At 40.5% G+C, this 26,772-nt stretch overlaps 1 protein-coding gene across 1 annotated transcript; it reads left to right on the forward strand.

Moving 5' to 3' along the window:
- Positions 1-271: 271 nt before the first annotated feature.
- On the forward strand, positions 272-24,738 carry SLC5A7 (solute carrier family 5 member 7). The gene is made up of 9 exons (XM_043918022.1): positions 272-611; positions 1,834-2,061; positions 6,226-6,339; positions 7,078-7,233; positions 12,159-12,307; positions 13,193-13,336; positions 15,934-16,087; positions 17,981-18,198; positions 20,134-24,738. The coding sequence occupies exons 2-9, from the start codon at positions 1,884-1,886 to the stop codon at positions 20,761-20,763; spliced, it is 1,743 nt and encodes a 580-aa protein (XP_043773957.1). The 5' UTR covers positions 272-611; positions 1,834-1,883; the 3' UTR covers positions 20,764-24,738.
- Positions 24,739-26,772: the final 2,034 nt, after the last annotated feature.

A 26,772-nucleotide genomic window follows, 5' to 3' on the forward strand; every position in this document is an offset into this window, starting at 1 on the left:
AAACCAAAGTCTGGGGGAGGCGAGACTCCCTAGACCCCTCCCCTCTGCTGGACCTCCAGAGACTCCACCTGAAAACAATTTCTTGAGACCCTCCCCATCTCCCCATTCCCAGCTTCCAACCAGAGTCGTGGAAAGTAGGAATTGGCAATGACTCCGGGGAATCGAGCCCCGCTTCCTGGAGGAGGGAGCGGGAGTGGCCGCGCCGCGCCCGCGTCGTCAGGCCGGGACCCCGCGGCGGCGCTGGCCCCGCGCCCAGAGCGCAGCCCGGCCCGCGGCTCCGGCGCGTCCCCTGCGCCCCACGCCCGCCGGCTCGCGGGGCACTTTGCTCTGACGTCCGCCTCCCCGGCTCTGACGACCGGCCGCCCTTATAAAGGGGACTGTGGCCAATACTGGATCGATCGCCACTTGGCCGCGCCGAGCGCCCCGCGCCGCGCCCACACCTGTCAACTTCGCGCGCGCAGCGATTCTGGAGACTCGGGGTGCGGAGCCTCGGGAGTCGGACCCTCCTGGCCTGCCGCCCTGCGTCCCCACCACACGCCAGTGTCCGGTGCAGCCTCCGCCGAGAGGAGCCTGGACCCGCGGAGCGCTTCCCTGCGAGGCGGCCACTCCAGGTAGGAGCGCGTCGGGGCCGCCCCTCCGACGCGGCTCTGTGCCTCCCGCGGGGACGCCCGGCGGGTCGGGTCTCGCAGCCTGGGTCCTCGGGTGCGAGCGGCTGTGAAGTCGGGGTGCAGTGGGGGTCCCGGGGACGCCGCGGGAGGGACCCTGGGGCGCAGAAGGATCGGCCCGGAGCAGGATGGGGGAGACCTGCGGGTGGGGAGGGGAACAAGGGGGTGCTAAAGCTGCAAAGGCAAAGCCCCCCCCTCACTCGCCACTCGCGCTCCTTTCGCCTTCTCTGAGCCCAAGGGACGGAGGCTGGTTCTTTGGCCCAAGGTCTGTCGCCCATCTGCATGCACGGAGATCTGGCTTCGCCAAAAACTTGTCTGTGCCAATTGAGGAGAATGGATAGCCACGGGCACGAGAGGAAGATACGAGAGAACAAGAATTTAGAAATTAAAGGCATTAGAACTTGACGCGTCTCTTCTTAGGGTCTTGTTTTTAGTGCTTGTGATGCTCCGTTATGTTTCAGGCATTTCTGTATTTTTAAGTCATTTCCCTGTGTGTGCCACTGAGGGAGCAGGGGAGAGAGGGAGGAGACTGGATGGGGGGGTCGAGGGAGGGAGACCCTCTAAACAGCACACCCGTTTAGTGGTTGCCATAACTTAATGCTCCCGCACTTGTTGAAAATTGGAGGCCCATGTGGTTTTGAAGTTGATCTTCCTAATTTTTTCCCCCAGATATTTGCATGTCAGGTTACTTTTGGAACCACTCCCTGAAGATGTTTGAAAGGAGGGATGGGATGATGATTGAATGAATGAATGATTATCCATGGGTTCTCGGAGTGAATCTTTATGATGCTTCTACACTGCTGAACAATTCTGGATTGAATAGTACTTGGTTCCAAAGTAAATACAGACTTGCTGTTTGTGAGTGTCTTCTTGCCCAAGCTACCGGGTTAAAACACAACGTTAATTTTACATTGCAAGAATTTAATACAAAATGAGTACATTTCTTAAACAGCAAAACCCCCATTTTCTCTGTTTCTTCCAAACCCAAGGCAAGGTTCAGTTGTTGAACAGAAAGAGAGTGATGGAATGGAGGCTTGTTGGCAGCCACAGGTGAACATGGGATTTCAATGCACTTCTTCTTTAAGTGGCCACCGCTCAGGAGCCAGCTGGTCTACCCGGGCTGCCTGTATTTGCTTGGCTGGCTTGTAAGGCATCTGTGTTTTCGCAGAAGTCTTAATGAAGTAGCTGCCGCAGCAGAGCCCGAAGCCCTCAGTGACAATGGATTTCCAGGTGGAAGGGCTGGTAGCCATCGTGGTGTTCTACCTTCTCATCTTGCTGGTTGGCATCTGGGCTGCCTGGAGGACCAAGAACAGTGGCAGTGCGGAGGAGCGTAGTGAGGCCATCATCGTGGGCGGCCGCGACATCGGGCTGCTGGTGGGTGGATTCACCATGACAGGTGGGTGCCCTCACTCCCACCTTTGTGCCATCCCTGCCATAGCTCTTCAGGTGAACAAAGCAAACCTCCTTCTTTGTCCTTGAGGGAGTCTCTGTGTTCACTACTTATATACTTTTAAAATATTTTCAACCCAGTAGCACTGGACCAAATGATGTTTTTATCAGTTACTGGACAGAGAATCAGTGAGAGACATCTGGGCTCTGGACAGCTGGGTGGATGGAAGCAGTGAAAACAAAGGTGGGGGGGGGCGTGTGCAGAAGTGCCCGAGTCTCACAAGTTGTGTTTCTGTTCATTGATGTGATGCAGGCAGCATCTCCTTTTACTCCTTACTACAGGCATCAAGTTGTGACTGAGCTGTCTTAATGAATGCTAACTAGTCAGTGAACACTAACCAGTGATGGTTTTAAAACTAAATAAGTCAATTTGGTGGCAGCCCAATTCCAAATTGATTGATGTCCTGTTTTGAAACCTTATTCTCCCATGTAGTGAAGTAATTTTACTCACAGGAAGACGATCACATGTTATGAATCCACGGATCTGAGGAAAAGGTTTCAGGAATACTGATATGAAAGGGAAAAATCAGGGTGTGTCTTAGTAAGAATCCTTCAGCCACCAACTGCAGCTGTCACCCATTCAAACCCCTCCATGCCAGAAGCCCCCAGAGTCTCTCCTCCTTCGCCCAAAGGTGGTTCCGATTAAGTGGTGACTTGTTTTTCTTTTCTGTTCTTCTCGGTTGTTAATATCTTCAAATAATACTGAAAAACAACTATTTAAAATCATATCCATACTATCACTTGATACATATTCACTAACATCACACATTTCACTTTAGAGTTGTATTAGGTTTTTAAATATTATCAACATAATCCATACCAACAGGATTACTATGAGTGCCCAGTGGACAAATATCCCACTGGAAACCATATCAGAATGATACCAAATTTCAGTCCTGAAGTGCTAGTTAAAAATGATTAACCCCGTATTTCAAAAAGTTTTCCAAACCAGTGTGGGCAGACTGCATCCCTGTTTGGCCATTTGAAACCTACAGTGTCATAGAATAATTTATTGGTGGTCTATTCTGCCTCTCAGATATTCACATTTTGTTTGTTTAACTCTTTGCCAATCATACATGGTTTTGTTCGATCTTCATGACAGCACTCGGAAGGGCTCTGGGCTACGTCAGGACCCAGACCTGTGTGGTTAGTAAGGACCAGAGCCAGGTCTGGCAGCCACACAGTGAACCACACCCAGCCTCTCCCCACTTCTCCATAAAGATACCCAGGGTGAAAAGAGCTCTCTTTTACCCTGTTTCTCATTTTTTCTACATAAACACACATACAGAAAAAAAATATGTTTTACAAAATATTTTCTATGATGCATAATAAACAAAACCAGAAAAAATACAAAAACATGAAGAATAAGAATCACCCACTTACCTATCACCTGCAGATGTTTACTGAAACGTTGGTGCAGATTTTCTTGGTTTTTTCCTTATTATCCAGCTATTGATGAACAATACAGGCACCTTTGTGTCTTCATCTTCAGTTTTCATTAGAGCACAAACATCTCTTCTTTCCTCTAAAGACCCACATGGGATACTGGTATCTGAAGTGAATTAAAGCATTGTGATTATATCTCCCTCAGATTTCTCTTTTGACAAAGAAAATAAGAAGAAAAGCAAAATAAAATGACAGTTGTTGATTTCACTCAAATGGTTGAAAAGAATAGATGAACTGTTGCATACTAAAGTATTTTATTAATTGTAAATTATGGTAACTTTCTACTACTCTAATTAAATAATACATTAATTATATTCATAAAGGTAATATCTCAGAATTTGTTCTTTTATCATTTAGAGTGATTTTAATCTAATAGGCTATTAAACTATATTGAAAAAATTTGAATTATGGTATTTCTTATAACATGTCCTGCTTGAATGTAGCTTTTAAAGATTTTTTTCTCAGAACCAAACAGAGCCTTGATCAATATCATAGTTCAATTAAAATCTGAACCATATTACCTAAACTTGTCAGATTCATTGATTGTGTTATTTGATAAGGAATAAAAATTGAAAATAAAAATGCATATGATTTAAAAGAATCCTTGTTCTCAAGAATCTGATGTGAAAATATACAAACATGCAAATGACCATATTGATAACAATGGAGGGACTTTAATTACAAAAAAGTACCCAAGTCTGCCTGTCTATATTATAATATTTTAATACTATAGTTTGTAATTATGATATTTTAACTCAAGCACCAGTTTTCTTTCTGGAGATGGAGAGGAGACCTACACAATGAAAAATGATCACTAATAAATGTTGTGCTAATAAGACCTAATAAGATCACTAATAAGACCATCAGGCATTTACTTAACGTGACAAAACATTCCTTGTGCCTGACAGGAAGGTGAGGTCTCAGGGGCTGTGCTGTGAGAAGTCATTGTCTTGGTTACTTGCCAGCTGTGGGGAGGTGGGGAGGAAAGTCTTTAAAATTTCACCAGGTTTAGGATAAGAAAAGTACATCATAGCATTTGTTATTGATCAACACCATGGAAAAGCTGCTGTGAAGATGGGGTGGCTGCTAAATATCATTTGTCCACTTGAGGACTTTGTGTATAAACTCTCCATTTGTGTATATAAAGTTCCTTTGCAGGAAGGTCTTTTCAGGTTGACCTTTTAAAAATTGGATCAACCACTGAAGGCTCTCTCTCCTTTGCTTTGGGTTTGGATTAAATGCCAGATAAATTTTGGCAAGAAACACTTGTCTTTGGCAGTTTCATAAACAAATTATTTGTTTTACGAACATTCTAACTGTGAAATTTCAGAGAATTTTTCAGAGTCAAATTTTATTCCCCATTGCAGCCCAGAATTCAGTCTCATATTTGGTAAGCTTCATGCCAGCCTCTATTCTTCATAACTTTACAGCAGTTACACCTAGGGATTATTGTAAATAGTTTGACAATACTCTTCAAAGAGTAAAAACTGCCAAGATTAGAGTGTTCCATTAACTTTAGCATTTCAGCAAAAATCAACTACTACAGTTCTTCTCAGAGAAAATGATAGAGTTTATAGATCATTTTGGACCCAAAGTTGTTTAATCAAAACATGTTTTTGTTGATTCTATGACCTCCCTTCTTCAGCTGTTATGCTACAAAAATGTTATTAAATAATATCTGAAGAAGACATAGTTCTTCTTATTCTTTATGAAATATCAAATGTCTGCCTGAAAGACCCAGATTAGAACAAAGACTTGCAAATGGGCATGCAGTCAACATTTTAATTCTCCTGAAGGCTGACCCGAGCCCTAAGTGTAGGTCAGGTCCTTGGGGAGACAGAGAAGGAAAAAGCAATTTAAGCTCAATTACATCACCTGGCACCCTCCTCCCTCCACTTCCTTAACAGTGTAAGGTAGTAAGTACAACTACATTATCATTTGGAATAGATTTGCCAAAACCCTATGCACCCAGCATGTTTGTGAAGTGACTCTGTTAATGGAAAACACCCACACCCACAACCACTCATGCATACGTGCACACACACACACACTTCACTCCTTGAAGACAATAGTCATGATCAATGAGGAAAAATCAATACAATTAAAATAAAAGGCCCTTGAAATCAAGACACTTGATTCCACATTATGGAAGCTAGGGGGAGAGTTGTAGCATTATTAAGAATAGAAGCAGTCTTGAAATATATCACATATGATCTCAGACTTTGTGATATTATGATACCATTTCAAAATGTTCATGACTCAATGGATTTAGAAAATATCCAGGGCAACACTGTTCAGTGGAAATATGATGTAAACCACAAATGTAATCTTCAATTTTCTACATATCACTTTTTAAAAAGCACAAAAAAATAGGTGAATTAACGTAAATAATAGAATTACTTAACTCAGTATGTTAAGAATGTTTTAGTTTTGTTGTGTAACCAGTACAAAAAAGATTGAGAAGTCTTAACACTTATTTTTCCATGATGAGTCTTAGAAATCCGAAGTGCAGTTTTCACTCTTTTATCACTTCCACCCAGACCAACCATGTCTCTGGTGGCAGTCCCACAGGCCTCTCGGGGCTCAGGGGCGCCCTGTGGGGCTGAGCGGGTCTCAGGGACAGCAGGCATGACACATCTCCCCTTCGCTTCTCATCCTGTTTCAGCCACCTGGGTTGGAGGAGGCTACATCAACGGGACAGCTGAGGCCGTGTATGTTCCAGATTACGGCTTGGCATGGGCTCAGGCACCCATTGGATATTCTCTTAGTCTGATTTTAGGTAAGAAAAGCTTTATACCTGAGTGAGTCAGTCAGTAAAGCATAAAGATTAGGGGTATAAATAGCAACCGAAAGAATAAGTCAAACAGCATGATTATTGTGGGAAATCCCACTGAAGTCACTGTTATCAGAAAGTGGTAACACGAATGTGTAGCTGACTGGATCTCTTGATTATGGAATATGTAGAAAAATTCCCTTGATCGTTTTGCAATCAGTACAGTGAATTTCTTAGTGTAATGATGTTTTTTATTTCCAAAATAGTGTGAACATATCATTAAAAATGAATCAGTTTGAATTGTACCTGAATATCTTGTTATAAATCAAACTAGTAAAAGGTCAAGAATATTATTTAACACAGTTCCTTTTTTTTTTTTTTGCTCTTAGAATACTTTTGTTGGATCTTGTACTTAATCAAATGAATGGCCTGCTGGGTAATACAGGTGCATAGACATTTAAGGGAGTGCTGAGCTGGTCCACGTTTTTCAGTCCACATGATTTGGCCATGCTATGTACAGTCTTGGATGCCTACAACGGTAGTTGTGTTAAGGAATTTCCACTTTATTGCTAAATATTTCTTGGTCCTGTACTCACAGGATTTTGCAGACTGATTCCTCAACACATAGAAGTATTCTAAAAAATTCATTTCCCTTGAGAAATTATACACAGTAAAAGGTTAGCAAGGACTTTTATATTGCAGATTTTCAAGTTTCTCTTTAAAGCTTGTTTGAATTTCCTTTAGGTGGTCTGTTCTTTGCAAAACCCATGCGTTCCAAGGGCTACGTGACCATGCTAGACCCCTTCCAGCAGATCTACGGGAAGCGCATGGGTGGGCTCCTGTTCATCCCTGCGCTGATGGGAGAGATGTTCTGGGCAGCAGCCATCTTCTCAGCCTTAGGTGAGAACCAACAAAACATCCTTCTGCATGCAGGGAGCTTCCCAGGTGGTACTAGTGGTAGAGAACCGACCTGCCAATGCAGGAGACATGGGTTCAATCCCTGGGTCAGGAAGCTGCCTTGGAGGAGGAAATGGAACCCACTCTGGTATTCTTGCCTGGAAAATCCCATGCACAGAGGAGTCTGGCCGGCTATAGTCCATAGGGTTGCAAAGAGTTAAACACAATTGAAGTGACTTAGCATGCACACACACTCTGGTTGAACAAGCACTAGATACACAGCTTTACTATCTTCAGCCACAGGCCCCAGCCTCGCTTACCTAGATTAACACCACCACCCTGCTGCTTACAAGGCCACCCTTCTCCCATGATCTTCACACAGCAGATTAGATTGAATCTGATCACACCCCTTTACTGCTTAAAACTAGACCTTTAAACTGGGCTGGAAAAGCTCCTTTTGGACTCTTCCTTCTCCCTTCCTCCAGAACTTTGCTAGCTTAGTGACCCCTCCTTAGGATGCACAGCCCCCACTTTCCTTTCAAACCAACCAGAAAGAGACTTCAAATCTTCTACAGATGTCACCTCCTCCAGGCAGTCATCCTGAACCTGCCAGATGCCTTTCCTCTGGGATTCTGTCGGAACCAGAAATTTTGTTTTCATTGGATTTATTACTTTGTATTTACATGGCTATTTACCTATTTCCCAGTCTCCAAACGTTCACAAAAGGAATTATTAATTTCTTGAAGGCAAGGCCTGCATCTTATTAACATTTATTGTCCCATCACACATGAATGAACGAATAACCCATACCTACACTTTCTTCAGAGGAGAGAAAGGAAAACAATAGTCTTTCCTTTCTCAATGAATCCCATTTCATCCAGAATGTTGGAGTGTGACGTATTCAGGGATTTGAAAAATGCACTTAGACTCTTTGTGGTCTAACTTACTTCCAAGATCCACCCATGCTAAGAACAACCTGTCCTTGAGTTCTCAGCCCACTCATAAGACCTAGGAAGTGAGAGAGTTCAGTGGGATTGTGGGCGAGCTTCAGGCTCAGCACCCTCCCTTTTCATCCAGAATAAGTCTAAGCTATCCCACTGAATGTTGAGTTCCTTCCGGAAGACTCACAGAGTTGGGCCTTCCTTGTCTTTCCTCTATGAGCTGTGCCTTTGTGTGACATCCAGGACACTGTCATCTCCAACTCTTACAAATGGAATCAATGGGCTTACATCTACAGTCAGGCTTAAGTGGCCCAAAAAAAGTCAGATGCCACTCTTCACCCCTTTCTCTCTAGACTGCTGTATAATTGTATCTCATTTTGGTGGTCTCCAACTATCAAATGAAGGAATGACTTAATGTAGAAAAGAAGTGAATTTAATAGGTAAATAATTTTCACTGTAATAATTTAGTGAAAATATTGCACTTTCCTGGCACTGAGTGGTCATGCTCCACAACCACCCCGGCCGTATCCTAATGAAATTTTACATAAACACACAGCTCGCTTCCCACCTTTCTCTCAGTAGCAGTGGTAGTTTATTTGTCATTGCTTTCAAAGCCAGAAAATTGTGGTTTTAAGAACAAACTGCCTGCTGAGATATCAAAAAAGGAGTGGGCTGAATATCTAATAGAATACAAAATGTTCACTCTAACTGAATAAGGATCAATTCATGTAACAGAGCCCTAAAGGGAGAATAGAATGAAAACCTATTATTTCTAAAGTACTTTGGAAATATAAATCATAATAGCTAAACTGTGAACTTTGCTGCAATTAGTTATTTTAGTAAATATGTGTCTACATCTGTGTGTATGTCAACATACATGTAAAATATGTTAATGTTGCTCTCTTTACATACACATGTATCAAAGAACTTTTATGAAAACATGACTGCTATTCTTGAAATATATGCTCTAGTTTTAAAAAATGTGTATTTCAATTTAACAGCTCTGTTTTCTTCAAAAATAATAGTTGGATATACTTCAAAATTAGTGTTTATTAGAAATAAGCTCAGGGCAAGATATTTTACCACCTTACTATGAATGTGCATAGTTCACCTGTAAAACTTAGGAGTATCTCAAACTGTCTTCTCAATATATATAGACAACATCCTTAAAGCTTCTTAAAGAAATGTGTATTTATATAACATCAAATTCAGAGAATTTTTATAACTTTATTTGCAGTATATTTATTTTTCCGGCTGCATAAGTAAATTAATATTTCACAGCAGCTCCAGAATCTAGGTTTGGTTTTACTCACTACAAATGATGGAATGATTTAGAAAATATTTTAGAGAAAAAAATTCATTCCAAGCTTAATAGTGAAATGAAAGTCGGTGGCTTCTTTAAAGCCACTGAGTTACTGCCAAATGACAGCTTTTACTAGAATGGCAACCCACTCCTGTTGTTCTTGCCTACAAGATCCCATGGACAGAGGAGCCTGGCAGGCTACAGTCTATGGGGTCTCAAAGAGTTGGACACGACTGAAGTGACTTGAAAGTGAAAACTGAAAATGAAGTCGCTCAGTTGTGTCCGACTCTTTGCAACCCCATAGACTGTAGCCCACCAGGTTCCTCCATCCATGGAATTTTCCAGGCAAGAGTACTGGAGTGGGGTGCCATATCCTTCTCCAGGGGATCTTCCTGACCCAGGGATCGAAGCTGGGTCTCCCGCATTGCAGGCAGACGCTTTTACCGTCTGAGCCACCACACACTAAACCCTACATCTTTAGACTCCTCATCCAGTGATCTTTCTTCTGTAACATGCAGCCTCCCTACCTTTGGAGGTGTAGTATTAATAGAAATTTCACCAGAGGGTGGCAAATTAAACAGTATTCAAAAGAAGTAGAGTAATTATTGAACTTTTCATAATTCATAGGATGTAACTTTAAAATATTGTTATTACAGTAGAGAGCTAGACCAAAGCTGAATGGCAAAGAATTGCAACTAAAGTTTCAACATGAAGTGAATAGTCTCAGGAGAAAAGAAAATAACTTGTTAAATATCCATACAACAATAAGTCAGTTGTCCAAAGTCGCTTGTAAATAACCAACCTCTTTCCTTTGTCTTCTGCTCCCAATTCTTTACTAAGATTTTCCTTTTCTCAATTGGTTTTTACTAAAGAAAGTAATTTAATTTTGATACCAAACCATGGGCTTCCCTTGTGGCGCAGCTGGTAAAGAATCTGCCTGCAATGCAGGAGACCTGAGTTCAATTCCTGGGTTGGGAAGATCCCATGGAGAAGGGAAAGGTTACCCACTACAGTATTCTGGCCTAGAGAATTACATGGACTGTATAGTCCATGGGGTCGCAAAGAGTCAGACATGACTGAGTGACTTACACTTTCACTAAACCAAAACACTAAGAAGAAGATTCTTTTGAAAAATATTTTGCATTGTTATCTCAGATCAAAATATCTCATACTGCTCTTTAGATAATGGATTTTCATCTCAGATGGGCTGCATATGCTATTAGCATGCAATTGAGAAGTGAAGATAGAATGTAAGTTTGCAGTTAATGACTCAAAGGAATCACAAATGTGTTGCATGTACATTAGTGTGAGAGGAATATCATTGCTACATTTAATAATACAAAATATAAACTATACCACTCTTGAGAACAACAGGAAAGGGTGTGTAGAACAACAAGTGAATGCTGAACTGACAGTGCAAAACTCCACAGTGGTCCAGCTATCCATACCATGATATTAATATTCTATTAGAAATGTAGACATCAGCAAACACAATAAACAAAGTCATAAAGTTAGAAAAGCATAGATTGATTTCTAAAGTGGGTTTACAATTTTGATGAATTTATAGTGATGAAAATCACTATAAAACATGATGCTTGCTGATACTGAGTTGCATGAGCTGTTTGTATATTTTGGATATTAATCCATTGTCAGTTGCTTTGTTTTCAAATACTTTCCCCCATTCTGGGGTTGTCTTGTTGTCTTGTTTGTGGTTTCCTTTGCTGTGCAAAGACTTTTAAGTCCAATAGATCCCATTTATTTATTTTTGTTCTTATTTTCATTACTTTAGGAGGTGAGTCAAAAGGATCTTGCGGCAATTTATGCCAGAGAGTGTTCTGATTCTATTTTCCTCTATGAGTTTATAGAATCCGGCCTGGAAGCCAATAAGAACCTACGACAGAGCACAGGGAACTCTACTCTGTGCTCTGTGGTGACCTAAATGGGAAGGAAATCCAAAAAGAGGGGATATTTGTATATACATAGCTGATTCACTTCGCTGCAGAGCAGAAACTAACACAAAATTGTAAAGCAACTATACTCTAATACTATACTCTAATAAAAAAAAAATTTTAAGGGAATATAAAAACCCTTGATGCTAAATCTATGACTCTTCAGTACATTTGTATCCTAGGAACAAGATTGGAATGCTGCAGGAAATGAATAAAATAAAAGTAATCTTTCATAAAATTGAAAAAGTTGGAAAGTGCAATTTTATTATTTTCTCCTATGAATTTATTTCAAACCCTGGTACGTTAGACCATGTGTTATCTAATAAAAGCTGACAGGGGTCAGAGTTAATGCAACAGAGCAAATCAATGCTAAGTGTAAAATGAGAAGCTGGGTGGTTATGCTCATCATAAAGGCTTGCTTTTCTCATGGATGTGAGTAAATACACTGCATGTGTTCAATGAAGTCAGAGTTTCAGGCAGTCGGTGGAATGATTGCAGGACCTTATAGTAGTGTTCAGTTCAGTTTATGTCATGGAATTCTGTAATCAAGTCGTGAGTTTCAGGTGTCCTCATAAATAAGTGAGCAAAGCACTAATTTCAGAAAGAGAGAACATTTTAGAATGTGTGCGTATATGTGTATATAAACACAGATGTGTACAGGCACACTCAGGTTACTGAGAAGGAAGAGCTGGACTGTGAAACTTCACCTGGGCTGTTCCCATCCCATCCCTGCAGGAGCCACCATCAGCGTGATCATCAGGGCCAGTGTGCACATGTCTGTCATCGTCTCAGCGCTCATTGCCACCCTGTACACCCTGGTGGGCGGTCTTTACTCTGTGGCCTACACGGATGTCGTTCAGCTCTTTTGCATTTTCGTGGGACTGGTAAGTAGGGCCATTCACAGACTTCCTTCTTCCTTTCATCCTCCCTCCCGCCTTCCTCCATCCTTCCTTCCATCCTTCCTTCCTTCCATCCATCCTCCCTCCCTTCTTCCTTCATTTCTCCTTTTGTAAGAGCTCACATGGTATTTCATACTAACTCAGCAAAAACTAGTAGACGTCCTACTTCCCCATCATGACTAACACACAGTAAGTCATACAGAATTGGAAATTTCGCATTTCTCTGTGCATTACTTGGATGAAAAACTCTAATCACATTGTGAGATTTTGACAGAAAAGTGCCCTCAGTTAACTCTTAGGAAGGTCTGGGGGCTCCTTCCCTTCACGCCGACATTGATGGAAACGCGTGTGATCTTCCTTCAAGGACTTCTGTCAGAGTTAAAGCTTAAACCTTGACCCTGATCTGTGTTTGCCTCTTAACCTTTCCAGACATTAGTTTTGGTTATGCCATGAAACTGCTCCTAGGCTATAGAAATTATTTTCAGTCAAATCTTCCCAGTCACTTTAAGGAATGGATATCTTCTAATTCTAAGAAAATACATGTGTTTTATATATATATATATATATATATATATATATATATATGTTTGTATAAACATATGTAAAGTTCTCGAATTCAGTGTTTTCTTCCCAAAGGTTTTGCAGTCAATGTGATATGGCATAATTAGCTCAGAAGCTGACAATGTGTTACTCTAACTTTTCTAAATCAGTGTTCCATAGCGTCCACAGAGAACATGCTTCCAGGTCCTCCTCTGAACAAGAGGAATGACCAAGCTGTGCCATCTATGAGAAAAAAAAAAAAAAACTAATACATGAAATCTTGCATGTCCCAGATAGTCACACTAATGCTTTCACGAACTCTGGTTGCAGTGGATCAGCGTGCCGTTTGCGCTGTCCAATTCTGCGGTTGCTGACATTGGCTTCACTGCCCTGCACACCAAGTACCAGAAGCCCTGGCTGGGGACCATCGAGCCATTTGAAATCTACACGTGGCTTGACAGCTTTCTGCTGTTGGTAAGTGACACACATGTCCATCCTCATCTCAGCGCTCATCACCACCCCTGGACACCCTGGTGAGCGGGCTCCCACTCCTTGCTCCACCTTCCCATCAGAGCTTCTGTTCATCAGTGGAAGCCAAATTGTACCTGACTTACAAACCTTGATGACCTACGTGTCCAGAGACATAGGTATGTAAATTATATATATCAGTTCATACAGTCATTGAAACTATTGATAAAATATTTATCAACATGGAAGATGTTAATGATAGATTGATTCACAGGTTGCAAAACAAAGGGAAAAGTTTTGGAAGCATATAGAGTTGAGGCATGGGATTACGAATTTTAGGATTTCTCCTTGTTTTATTTTATTTTGTTTATTTTTGCTTTTGAGCTTGTTCAGTTCAGTTCAGTTGCTCAGTCATGTCCGACTTTTTGCGACCCCATGAACCGCAACACGCCAGGCCTCCCTGTCCATCAACAACTCCTGAAGTTTACCCAAACTCATGTCCATTGAGTTGGTGATGCCATCTAACCATCTCATCCTCTGTCGTCCCCTTCTCCTCCTGCCTTCAATCTTTCCCAACATCAGGGTCTTTTCAAATGAGTCAGCTCTTCGCATCAGGTGGCCAAAGTATTGGAGTTGCAGCTTCAACATCAGTCCTTCAAATGAACACTCAGGACTGATCTCCTTTAGGATGGACTGATTGGATCTCCTTACAGTCCAAGGGACTCTCAAGAGTCTTCTCCAACACCACAGTTCAAAAGCATCAATTCTTCAGCACTCAGCTTTCTTTATATCCCAACTCTCACATCCATAAATGACTACTAGAAAAACCATAGCCTTGACTAGATGGATCTTTGTTGACAAAGTAATGTCTCTGTTTTTTAATATGCTCTCTAGGTTGGTCATAACTTTCCTTCCAAGGAGCAAGTGTCTTTTAATTTCATGGCTGCAGTCACCATCTGCAGTGATTTTGGAGCCCCAAAAAATAAAGTCAGCCACTGTTTCCACTGTTTCCCCATCTATTTCCCATGAAGTGATGGGACCAGATGCCATGATCTTAGTTTTCTGAATGTTGAGCTTTAAGCCAACTTTTTGAGCTTGTATGGCTTTTATAAGAAGGAAATTGTTCTGGAGCCAATATGTGAGATACTGATAAACAAACAGATATCCCAGGATTTGGAGCCAATGAGAGAGACAGTCGAAGAAGCAACTTCAGTACATTGTGATCTGGGAAGTTCCCTCATCAATTCACCCACTCACATGATAAATATTTACTGAACACTGACTCTATGTCAGTTAGAGAATTGTCCAGTCTCCTCTCTGGCCACCCCCACACACCCTGACCTCTGCTTATACCAAATACATGGTGGTCTTATGGCTGCCTCTTGGTTTCTTTCTTTTTCATGTTGGATTATTTCCTAAGAACTTTCCTCCCTCCATCTCCACCCACTGACACCCCTTGACGTCCAAGGATTGACTCGAATGTCATTTCCATGGGCTTCCCTGGTTAGGGAAGTCTTCCTCCCACCATTCCACCTCCCTCTGTTACCCCCAGATGATTAGTTCTTTCTCAATATTGTTCCCATAGTGCCTCTTTAAAGCATCGACAAATTACATTCCAGTTCAATGTCTCCAATTTTTTTTATAATATATTCTCAAATAAGAATGTTAAGCACAACCCCAATGTAGGCATAGACTGCTTATACGTACTGTACTACACATTGTGTAAATCACTTAATAAAACAACAATCTCACAGTTACGTACAAGGTAGAAATGAGTATAAAGAGAAATTCTAGTATCTTCTCTATATTAGAAAATACCTCAATGCACTAGTTCTCCCAGCAGACAGTGATCTCAAGAGTAGAAACCACTTGTCACTCATCTTTGGGCTCCACAACCATTCCATTGCCTGGCACATGACTGGGATCCAGAAATATTCATTGGGTTGTTTTGACTCAAATTAAACTTCATGGTTTCAGAATATTAATGTTTTTGAGACAATTTTGTGGTGGTTAGAACTTCCAGATGAGAACAAACTGAAGGTTTCTGGGTAGTTTTAACACAGCTTAAAGTGAGTAAGTTAAGGAAAAGAAAATCTTGTGCTATATAATTATGAAAGAAAAGAACTTGAGGAAGTCTGCAGAGTTGAAACTGTGACAATGACAGCAGTGAACACGAGTGTAGAACCATTTTCTGTGCTTCAGAGTCTTGCTTGTCACTATTCTGAATGTGATTATTAAAAAAAAAAATCTCATTTTAAAAATACCCAATGAGCACATATACACTCCCATGTGTAAAACAGACAGCTCGTGGGGAGCTTCTGTACAGCACAGGGAGCCCAGCCTTGTGCTCTGTGATGACCTAGAGGGGTGGGATGTCAAGGAGAGGAAGGCTTAGGAGGGAGGGGATATATGTATGCATATAGCTGATTCACGTTTTTGTAGAGCAGAAACCAACCCAACATGGCAAAGCAATTATCCCCCAATTTTAAAAGATTTTTTAAAAATTTATAATAAAAATAAAACAGGAAATTAAAAAAAAATAAAAACAACTAATAGATGCTATTTGCCTCCATTCATCCTGGGTCCCCATGGCTCCCATGCAGATGCTGGGTGGAATCCCGTGGCAAGCCTACTTCCAGAGGGTCCTGTCTTCATCCTCCGCCACCTACGCTCAGGTGCTGTCTTTCCTGGCAGCTTTCGGGTGCCTGGTGATGGCTCTGCCAGCCGTGCTCATTGGAGCCATTGGCGCATCGACAGGTAAACCTCTGGCAGCTTCACTGATTGACTCACTCAGGCTTCACCCAAGTCACCAGCGAGCACCCAGCTGCCCTCCCTTCCCCACTTTCCCCATTACCCCCATTGTGTATCTGCCTTTGTTATTATAAGACGTCAACAAATCGTCTTATAGTTCAAACATTATTTGACTGCTCACCTCACCAATAAGACATTTGTGAGCAGGCCCCAGCACCACTGTTGGGATATTTATCAACTGTGTATCTGTGATCTTGTCAGCCTTGGTTCTCAACCAACATGCACACTGTCATCATCCAGGGAGGTGGAGGGACTCAAAAAATACTCGTTTCTATCCTACTCCGCAGAGATTTTCTTTTAGTGACCTAAGATAGAGCCAGAGATCAGTGTTTTTAAAAGTCCTCTTGGTAAGTCAAAGCTGAGAATCACTCAGTTAGTGGAAAGCTTCTATGTAGCACAAGGAGCTCAGCTCTGTGCTCTGTGATGACCTAGAGGAGTGGGATGCAAGGGCAGGGGGATGTGGTTTGAGAGGGAGTCTCAAGAGAGGGTGGGGATATATGTATACGTAGGGTTGATTCATGCTGTTGTACAGCATAAACTAACACAACATTGTCAAGCAATTATACTCCATTTTTTTTTAATGGAAAAAAAAGTAGAGAACCACTGACTCAGAAGTTGACCTGCCATCACCGTAACCACCCAAGGATCACTTTGAACTTGAGGCTTCAGTTTACATTTTCAATAGTTTGTTAATTAAAGGTTTCCTTTCTTGGAGAAATCAATCAATAAGTTTGTAAGTAAAGATAAACTAAAACACTAAGACACTTAGAGAATATCTTACTCAAAATTGGTAAAAAGAGTTTTATGACTTGCTTACCTCCCATTTAGCCTCTATCCTGAACATTTTTTAAGTTTCGTCCTTAATTTGATTGCACTTACTAATTCCTCCTGATCCTTGGTTATTATTTCTGGTCCCATAATATTCCAGTTAATGCTATAAAACTGGCCACATAAAAGCATGACTTTGAACAATTGTAATAGAAAATGAGGGAAGGAAAAATGGTAGGATCCAGGGAAAACCACCCCTATATGGTCCTATAATCATGACATTAATGTTCAACAAATAAAAAAGGAGCTATACTAAACAACTGTTAAAGCTTCTGCTGTGTTCTTCTTGCATACTAGTATAACTAAACAGTAAAGATTTATATGCAAAGATAAGCTTATATTTCAAGTTCTTTTACCACAGAATCCAAAAACTGCCTGAAAATTTCAACCCCATACTTGCACTTTTTATTCAATAAAAAGGGACTGTCTTTGATCCATTCATGTTTATTTCTAATAAGTGAAATTCAATGCAAGAAAGAATTTACTCAAGAGAAAAATAATGCCAATGAAGCTCCTACCACAAGGCTTTATCCAGGAAGAGAATGGATGAGAAGAGGCCCACTGTTGTCTTTATCCACTTATGTGTATAACTGAGCAATGAAACACTATGTGTTCTCTCACATCTCCATGTGGTTGGAGGAACCCTCGAGGCTTCAGCTTGAGAATACTTATTTTCAATGAGTCTGTGCCAGACAACACCATTCTAACACTGCAGAAGAGAAATTTGTATTAAAAAATCTCACACCACCATATTCTGTGCAGGTCCTGTGGATAAGACTAAGTGTAACCAAAACCCATTAGATACCAGAATATAGGAGACAATGTCACTGGACCAATACATGGACTTGCCACCTAATTAAACTAACATACCCCATTGGACTAATTAGATTTCTGACCGATTAGACTAGGTCATATGTTCTGAATTTATTTCAAAAGCTACCTAGTAAATAGAATGACTCCAGATGGATGGATAGATGGCTCTTTGGCTGTGTTTGTTGTTTCTATCAACAGCCTGGAACCAGACTGCATACGGGCCTCTTGCTCCCAGGGAAAAACAGGAGGCAGACATGATCTTGCCGATTGTCCTCAAGTATCTCTGCCCCGTGTACATTTCTTACTTTGGTCTTGGAGCCGTTTCTGCTGCTGTCATGTCCTCAGCAGATTCTTCCATCTTGTCAGCAAGTTCGATGTTTGCTCGCAACATCTACCAGCTTTCATTCAGACAAAATGTAAGAATAGTTATATTTTCTTTAACATTACATTGTTGTTATTGTTCTCATCCTTGCACTTACTGTGTAGGTATTATTCTATATCATTAATAGTCTTTGTGAAAATCTGACCCTACTTTGATTCAGCACATAAGGTTAAATGATGATACACTTTATTTATGTTGTATATGAAAGTCCTTCATATATGTTGTATATGAAGGCTTCCCTGGTTGCTCAGACAGTAAAGAATCTGCCTGCAATGCAGAAGACCGGACTGTATCCCAGGGTCGAGCAGATCCTCTGGAGAAGGAAATGGCCACCCGCTTCAGCATTCTTGCCTGGAGAAGTCCACGGACAAAGGAGCCTGGTGACTATAGTCCATAGGGTGGCAAAGAGTCGAACATAACTGAGTGACTAATACACACATGAAGGTTTTTAATGCATGCTATTATTCACTCTACTACTGACGGACACGCATCAGTATAACTATTTCCCAAGAGGTACAGTCATGTTGCAATAATTTAAATGTCTTCTCTTTCTAATAAGGGAGTAACAAAACCTAAAGTATCTTAGAAAACTTTGAGTTTAAATACAGTAAGAAACTCAGGAAAACCTGGTGTGGGCGGAACATAGTGAGTTATTATTTCATAGGTATCGGTGTCATGCTTGTTTTGCTCTTCACTTGAACCCCAAGTCCTCCTTTGTCAGGAAATAGCCTCTCAATTTGACTTTACTCGCTGAATCTGAGGGCATAGAGCAGCACGCTCATGCTCACTGAGGGGCCCATAGCCCTCTCCATCTTCTTCCCTCACTCAGGCTTGGCTTTCTGTAGGTTTTCTAGGTCATAGTTAACACAATGGTCTCACTTCGTTTTTGTGTGTGTGTGAAAATCTTTGTTATTGTCAACACAATGATCTTTCTAAAATGAAGACAAGAAAAATAAATTTTACAAAATACACAAACAATAATTTATGGATTATGTATGTTTTTTTAGTTGCAGATGAATAAGATTGTGCTTAACAGTGAAATGAGGTACATAAGGAATTAATCCTCCATAGTACCCTTTGTGTTGCTATTAATGCTTTGCCTTAGATTCTAATCTGCATTCAACTCCTAATTTTTCAATTTTCAAATTTCCTTTCTCAGCCTTCACTTAAATACACAATGTATAATACTTGTTTGAAAGTGAAACTGAAAGTCCTCAGTCATGTCTGACTCTTTGTGACCCCATGGACTATCCAGTCCATGGAATTCTCCAGACCAGAGGAATACTAGAGTGGGTAGCCTTTCCCTTCTCCAGGAGATTTTCCCAACCCAGGGATGGAACCCTGGTCTCCCGAATTGCAGGCAGATTCTTTACCAGCTGAGCCACAAGGGAAGCCCAAGAATAATGGAGTGGGTAGCCTATCCCTTTTCCAGCGGATCTTTCCGACCCAGGAATGGAACCGGTGTCTCCTGCATTGCAGGCACATTCTTTACCAACTGAGCTATCAGGAAAGCCCATAATACTTTTTTTAGTTTCATGATTTTTCAAAAGCTTATTAACTATTATTTGAAGACAATATTTATACTATGTTATACAAGTGTTGCCATATAGCATCTAAGTAGTCCCACTTGTTTTGTAAGGCGGTTATTCTCAACGGAGAGAGGAAGCCAGATAGGCCTCGCCCCCTCACTGCCACATTGCAGCATCTTGAGTCTCTTTCTGACATTCAGCGAGCAGCGCAAAGGTGCGCTCTGGTTCCTCCATACGGATCACTGAATTTCCTCCCCAGGTCCACAATGAAGGTCACCTAGATTGCTCTGTTCCTTGCTGCTGGTTTTACCTGTAGGCTGTGCCATTTGAACCAGAGTTGTTCTTTAGGACAGCTTTAAAGCACAGGAAGGCATCTCATTCTCCTCCTGGAGAAGCCCGCACTTTCTGAGAAAAACTGACTCGATGGCGATTTCTTACAGGCTTCCGACAAGGAGATTGTCTGGGTCATGCGCATCACAGTGTTCGTGTTTGGAGCTTCTGCGATGACCATGGCCTTGCTGACGAAGACGGTGTATGGGCTCTGGTACCTGAGCTCTGACCTGGTCTACATCATCATCTTCCCGCAGTTGCTCTGCGTGCTCTTCATCAAGGGTACCAACACGTATGGGGCGGCGGCAGGTTACGTCTCGGGCCTTTTCCTGCGAGTCACTGGCGGGGAGCCCTACCTGAACCTGCAGCCTTTGATCTTTTACCCTGGCTATTACATTGATAAAGGTGGCATATATAACCAGAGATTCCCATTTAAAACTCTCGCCATGGTGACCTCATTCTTATCCAACATTTGCATCTCCTATCTAGCCAAATACCTGTTTGAAAGTGGAACCTTACCACCAAAATTGGATGTATTCGATGCTGTTGTCGCAAGGCACAGTGAAGAAAACATGGACAAGACAGTTCTGGTTAGAAATGAAAACATTAAACTAGATGAACTCGCACCTGTGAAGCCAAGGCAGAGCATAACTCTCAGCTCGACCTTCACTCATCAGGAGGCCCTCCTGGAAATGGATTCAAGTCCAGAGGGCTCTGGGACTGAGGATAATTTACAGTAACCACATCTGCATAAAACTCTGCTTTCTCGGAGCATTAGAGCAGACTAGTCCTGGAAGGGTGGTTTGCAGCTTATACAGTATATTTTAAAAAAAAATAACAATGAGGAGGACAAAAGTCCATAGAGTAGTTAACTTGCACAAATCCAAGACAAGTCAGAAGGAAGCACCCTTGAAGCAGCAACTCTCTCTCCTTCATGGACACGTCTCATCTTCATTTAATTTTGACTCTTGATAGTTTTGTTAAGTATCTGAATATGACTAAAATCCCACTCAAAAAATAGAAAGCCAAATAGAGTGTTCACCTTAATTATGGAAAAAGGAAGTTTAGGTATGAGAAAGCCAAGGAGTTTGAGTAGCCTTGAGGCTGACCTTGTTGGAGAATGCCCCGAGAGTCCAATTTAACTATCACACAGATATAATTCCTGTCACTCCACTGGATGGTACAGTGAATTTGTCAGCTGATTTCTCTGGTGTGATGAGTAATTTCTTCTTTCCTGTTAACTATAACATTTGCTGAATATGCAGTTTTGTTTTTCTTTTACTGGTGATATGTGTTATTCTGAGCACAGGCAAAGCAAACAAAAAAAAATATTGTGTAGCAGCATTTCTTGACATGAAAGATAATAGTAAGGTAGAGTGCATTGTGGTAGAGTATTCCTGGCTCCTTTGGATGTATCTAAAGCTACCATATGACTACCATATGCCTTGGGGAAAGTATGTAAAGTGAGAAAGGCGTGATCATTAGGCAATCTGGCAGTGATAAATCAAGAAGGCCATTAAGTAGAAAGTGCCAGGAACAACAGTCAATTTTACCTTCATCTGAGGTTTGGAACATTTTGCTTCATGACAAAAATGTCATCTCTTGATGGTCTATTTGTATTGGAAGTGAAATTGAGCCACTTATAAGGTGAGGTAGCTACATGGCCTATCAAGCTGAGAGACAAACCACACTACTGATAGTGGTAAAATTAGAAAAGCAAAGCCACTCAGTTTTGAATGTTTGTTAATGAGGATGGTTGAGTGTCAAGGGAGCTACTGTGTAGCACATTTTTGCAGAAGCCAGTCTTAGGTACTAGACAAATCACTACTCCAAATGGTATACAGTGAATTTTAAAATGCAGAAGAAAGGAGAAAGTAAAAATGCATCCTAAAGGAAAGAAGCCATCAATTTTAACATTTGGTATCTACATAACTTTCATAAGGTTAGTCATTGAATATTGTTTTACTCCTTTTCTGGAGTTAAAAAAAAATATGTGTATATTTATACATTATGGTTTGTATCCATTTTAGAATTTTAAGTGTTTTTCCACCAGTCACACAGTAGAAATAACTGGAGCTACCTCTACAAAAGCAGAATGAACTAATCAGCTGAAAAGTTATCTGAACATTTGATCCAATAAAGAAAAACAGTCTGAGTCATTCAAACTAACACACTTATTCAAAAAAAAAATTCCTTTTTTTTGCAATTCATAGACAAAGTGAAGTGTCAACTTTAAGTCCAAAAGTTGTGTTTAGGGAGCTAGAATTCCTTGTTTATTGTAATTGTCAAAAGGCAACAAATAATAATCTCCTTTGTTATTAAGTGAAGTGAAAGTGGTCAGTTACGTCCAGCTTTTTGCGACCCCATGGACTATAGCCCACCAGGTTCCTCTATCCATGGGATTTCCCAAGCAAGAATACTGGAGCAGGTTGCTGCTTCCTTCTCCATGTTATGAAACATGAATTTAATTTACAGGGTAATTCTTAAATATGAAAATAAGTAATTTTACTTGTCATTCCCATATTTTAATTGTCATTCCCATATTTCCAGTCCATGGGGTCACAAAGAATCAGACATGACTGAGTGATTAACACTTTCACCTTCACCCATATTTTTAATGATTTATCCAAGCATGATGGTGAATAAGACATTGCATTCAGAACTTTTACAAAACATCAAATATAACGTAAATGAAAAGAGAATTATTGTTACTCACCTATTTCCTCAGCATCTGCTCTATGTTCACTGTTCTATGGAGTGCTTGAAAAGAAGCACATTTTGGGGACCAGTAAGTGTGGGAGTACCAAGGTTCTTGTACATGCGTTGAGAGAAGAACCAGGAAGAGGCCACGCATTTTTTAAAAACTACAAAGGTGGGAACTTCTAACATGTAAAGGTAATTAACTGATGAACTGCAGCTCCTTGCAAGTATGATACTTCACATGAGCCTCTTTCCAGCACTCTGTGTGAATAATTATTTTCACCCACTTCATCACTGTAAATTTTTGTTTCAACCCCTTTAGGCAGTCTTCCATAGAAACACATTACCCATGTTATAGTCGCATGAAATAGAGAAGTAGTGTCTCTACTGATATTATATTTTACAGTTTTGTTGGGTAACAGTAGTCCAATCACCATATTTAAATCCAGTGAAAAAGAATAAATACAAATAGTGAAATTTTCTCCAATTCCATTCATTTTATAATAGTAGAAAGATAAAGTGGGAAAAGCATTCACCTTGTCCCAAATGTTAAAAACCAGAAAGCTTAAATACTTCAAGCTAATAAATAATATTCTGTTTTTATTTAACTTACTATTTCTTTCCTACTCTCAAACGAAATATACATAAAAACTAGATTAGTGTAAAATACACCTGTAAATGCTTAAATATTAGCAAGATGATTCTTTTAAAAGGACACAAAAAGTTGAGTATCCAAAGGAATGAAACAGCAGTTATAATGTCTTTATTTAGGCTAATTTACACAGAAACTCCCCAATTTCCAAGGAAGAAACCAAGTTGTGAGATGTGGTAGACAATGCATTATGCTCATCACTTGCTCTTTCTTGACATCGTGGGAAGCATTCACAGCTTTGCAAACTTCTGTTTTTCCTTGGTGGACCTAATTTTCAAAAATCCATTCTCGATGAAAATAAAACAGCAACATCTCAAACACCACTGTATCACTCTTTGGAGGTGATATCTGTGGACAAGGCGTAGGAATAAAACACAGATTTTATTTTCATACTTTTACAAAGAGTGTAATGTGTTTCTTATGTCATTTTCATGTTTCTTTTCATACATAATTTTCAAAATAGCAAGCTCATAGCTGAACTGAAATGTCAGGAACAAACTTCCAAACAGTGTTAAAAGCCAGCTTCATTGCCAATCTTATAAGTAATGAATTTGATGTGAATATCAAATGAATGTAAGCTTGAAATGAGTGAATCTTACATAATGGCTGTTAGCTTTTTTTTTTTTAAATAATGAGCTAGCATTGTATTTTAAACATGAATGTGGCTTTTTCTTTTTAGCCTTTAAGAAAATGTACTCTTGTATAATGTATAATTTATTGTAAGTTTGCTACGGAGCAGATAGAGACATATAATAGTTCTAAGTGTATATTTTTGTTTGTCAAAGTATTATATAAACTGTGCTTAAAATAAGTAGATTTGCAACTGTTGTAAATGTTTTAGGTGTAATGGCATTGTATTAAATTGTGCTGGTGCAATTCAGGCTATTACCGCCTAGGTTTGGCTTTGGGGGGCCCCTCTTAAAAGGAATATAGAGGGTGCTTCCTTGCAGCAACATGGATGGACCTGGAGATTGTTGTGCTGTGTGAAGAAAGTCAGAGAAAGAGAAAGATAAAAATGAACTTATTTACAAAACAGAACAGACTCACAGACATATATAACCTACGCATGGTTACCAGAGTGGAAGAATGGGGGGATGGGATAATTAGGGCATTTGGGATCAACTTGCGCATATTGCTCTATTTAAAATGGACCTACTGTATAGCCCAGGGATCTCTGCTCAATGTTATGTGGCAGCCTGGAGGGAGAGAGGTTTGAGGGAGAATGAATATATGTATATGTATGGCTGAGTCCCTTTGCTGTTCATCTGAAACTACCAATTGGGAATACTCCAATATAAAATAAAAAGTTTTAAGAAAAAACAGTTATGCACTGAAACTTAAATAAACCATCTTGTTACCAGAACACATGAAAACACTAAATGGAAATATAACACCAGGCATAAATCTTGGGGCAATACATGATGTCATAGCTCAAAAAACAAATGAGAACTATTTTTCTTGGAAAAGAAGTTATATCACTGTACACAGCTCTTTCTTTAAACCAAAGAAATCAATAGACATTCTATCTATTCCATTAATATCAAGAAGATCTGCTTTTTAAAACCATGATAACATTCTGCTCATTGGTGATTTAGGATATGCAGTCAATCGTTAGATGATGAACTGGTTCTCTTTGTGCTCCAAGGGTATACTTCATATTTCTTATCTCAGGGGCTCCTCAGGGGTCTTTGTTGTTTTTGTTTAGTCACTCAGTCATGTCCAACTGTTTTCAAACCCATAAACTACAGCCCACCAGGCTCCTCTGTCCATGGGATTCTCCAGGCAAGAATACTGGAGTGGGTAGCCATTTCCTCCTCCAGGGCATCTTCCCAACCCAGGTATCTAACCAGCTTGTCCTGCATTGCAGGTGGATTCTTTACCACCGAGCCACCAGGGAAGCTTCCTCAGAGGAACCTAAGTCCCTTCCACCTTAATCACTAGCCTACAGATGTATACAGGGAGGAGGGGGCTCAGTAAGCTTGAGGATGAAAGAAGAAAGAGATAAGTAGTTTGGGCAGGAAATATCACATCAGTTTGTCTGCCATAAGCACACATTTCTGGAGAACACATATATTTGCTTTATCACAAATCTATAGTATCAGGGAAATTATTAAGAGCCAGAAAGGAGAATTGAGAATATGATATTGGAGCTGGTGTATGCCTTCTTCATTTGGACCATTGTATTGAGAGAGTTTAATCTGACCATTAGCATTCTCCCAAGACAGATACTGTGGGAGAGATCCAGTGAGCTACAGGGACCTGATAAATGATTATTTCTTCCTTTTTTATACAGTCATCTAAAGAAAATCTCCAGGGACTTCCCTGGAAGTTCAGTGGTTAAGACTCCATGCCTCCACTGCAGGGGTGTGGGTTCCATCCTTGGTCAGGGTACTGAGATCCTGCATGCCCACGTTGAGGCTAAATTCTTTTTTTAAATTTGTAATTTCAAGAGAAACTCCAAAACAGTGAAAACATTCTCCTATTATTATTTAAATTCTCTGAGGTCTAAGAGTATCTGGAAATTTTATGTTGATTTTTAGTTGGAAAACTATGGTTCATTATTTCAAAGAAGTACTGTATTATGCATTTTGAAGCCAAAATGCTGTTTTGGTTCACTAATTTTTGATCTAGAAGTAGTTAAAAATTAGTTAGGACTGAAGGCCTAATGATAGAGTTAGAGCAGTGGGGTTTAAGGAAAGGAATAATTGAAACTACCACCCTCATAGAGCTGTGGGTGCAGCAAAAGTGAGCCTAGCACAAGAAGGGTTTCAGGAACCAGACTCCTGAAAATGGATGTGTGTGTGCCTATGCTCGGTTGCTCAGTCATGTCTTACCCTTTGTGACCCCATGGACTGTAGCCCCCCAAGGCTCCTCTGTCCATGGGATTCTTCAGGCAAGAATACTGGCATGGGTAGTCACTTCCTTCTCCAAGGGATCTTCCCAACCCAAGGATTGATCTCATGTCTCCTGCATTGCAGGCAGATTCTTTACCATCTGAGTCACCAGGGAAGCCCAAAATAATTCTTTACAAGGTAGTAAAACTTATAGATGATTGATAAAGCAAATTTTATTCTTCAAATACCAACCAACGCTGACCTTCAAAGTCCATAAATGTATATGCCTGAGTAAGCATGGGAAACAGTGTTGATGGAAACCAGTAAAAATTAACAAGAAATTTAAAGGCATCAAGGTCAAGAAAGTACGGCAAACCATAGTACTCTATATAGGTTAAAATGTCCGAGCATGAATGGCTATGGGCATAACACATAAGCTTTGAGTTAAGTGCAGGGAGCAATTGGGTTGAATTCACAGGAGACAATTACAGTTCTATCACATTTGTTTGTGTTCATGGAACTTGAAGACATACAATGGACACTGTATCCTCTATTTTCTGCTA

The sequence above is a fragment of the Cervus elaphus genome, chromosome 11 (genome assembly GCF_910594005.1).
Source record: "Cervus elaphus chromosome 11, mCerEla1.1, whole genome shotgun sequence".
In the NCBI taxonomy this organism is placed as follows: Eukaryota; Metazoa; Chordata; class Mammalia; order Artiodactyla; family Cervidae; genus Cervus; species Cervus elaphus.

What these genes read in the sequence shown, in the direction of transcription:
- SLC5A7 (XM_043918022.1), top strand. Translation starts at nt 1,884, where the DNA reads ATGGATTTCCAGGTGGAAGGGCTGGTAGCCATCGTGGTGTTCTACCTT. An exon ending in GGGTGGATTCACCATGACAG is followed by an intron (nt 2,062 to 6,225) that starts GTGGGTGCCCTC and finishes ATCCTGTTTCAG; the next exon opens with CCACCTGGGTTGGAGGAGGC. An exon ending in AGCCATTGGCGCATCGACAG is followed by an intron (nt 16,088 to 17,980) that starts GTAAACCTCTGG and finishes TTCTATCAACAG; the next exon opens with CCTGGAACCAGACTGCATAC.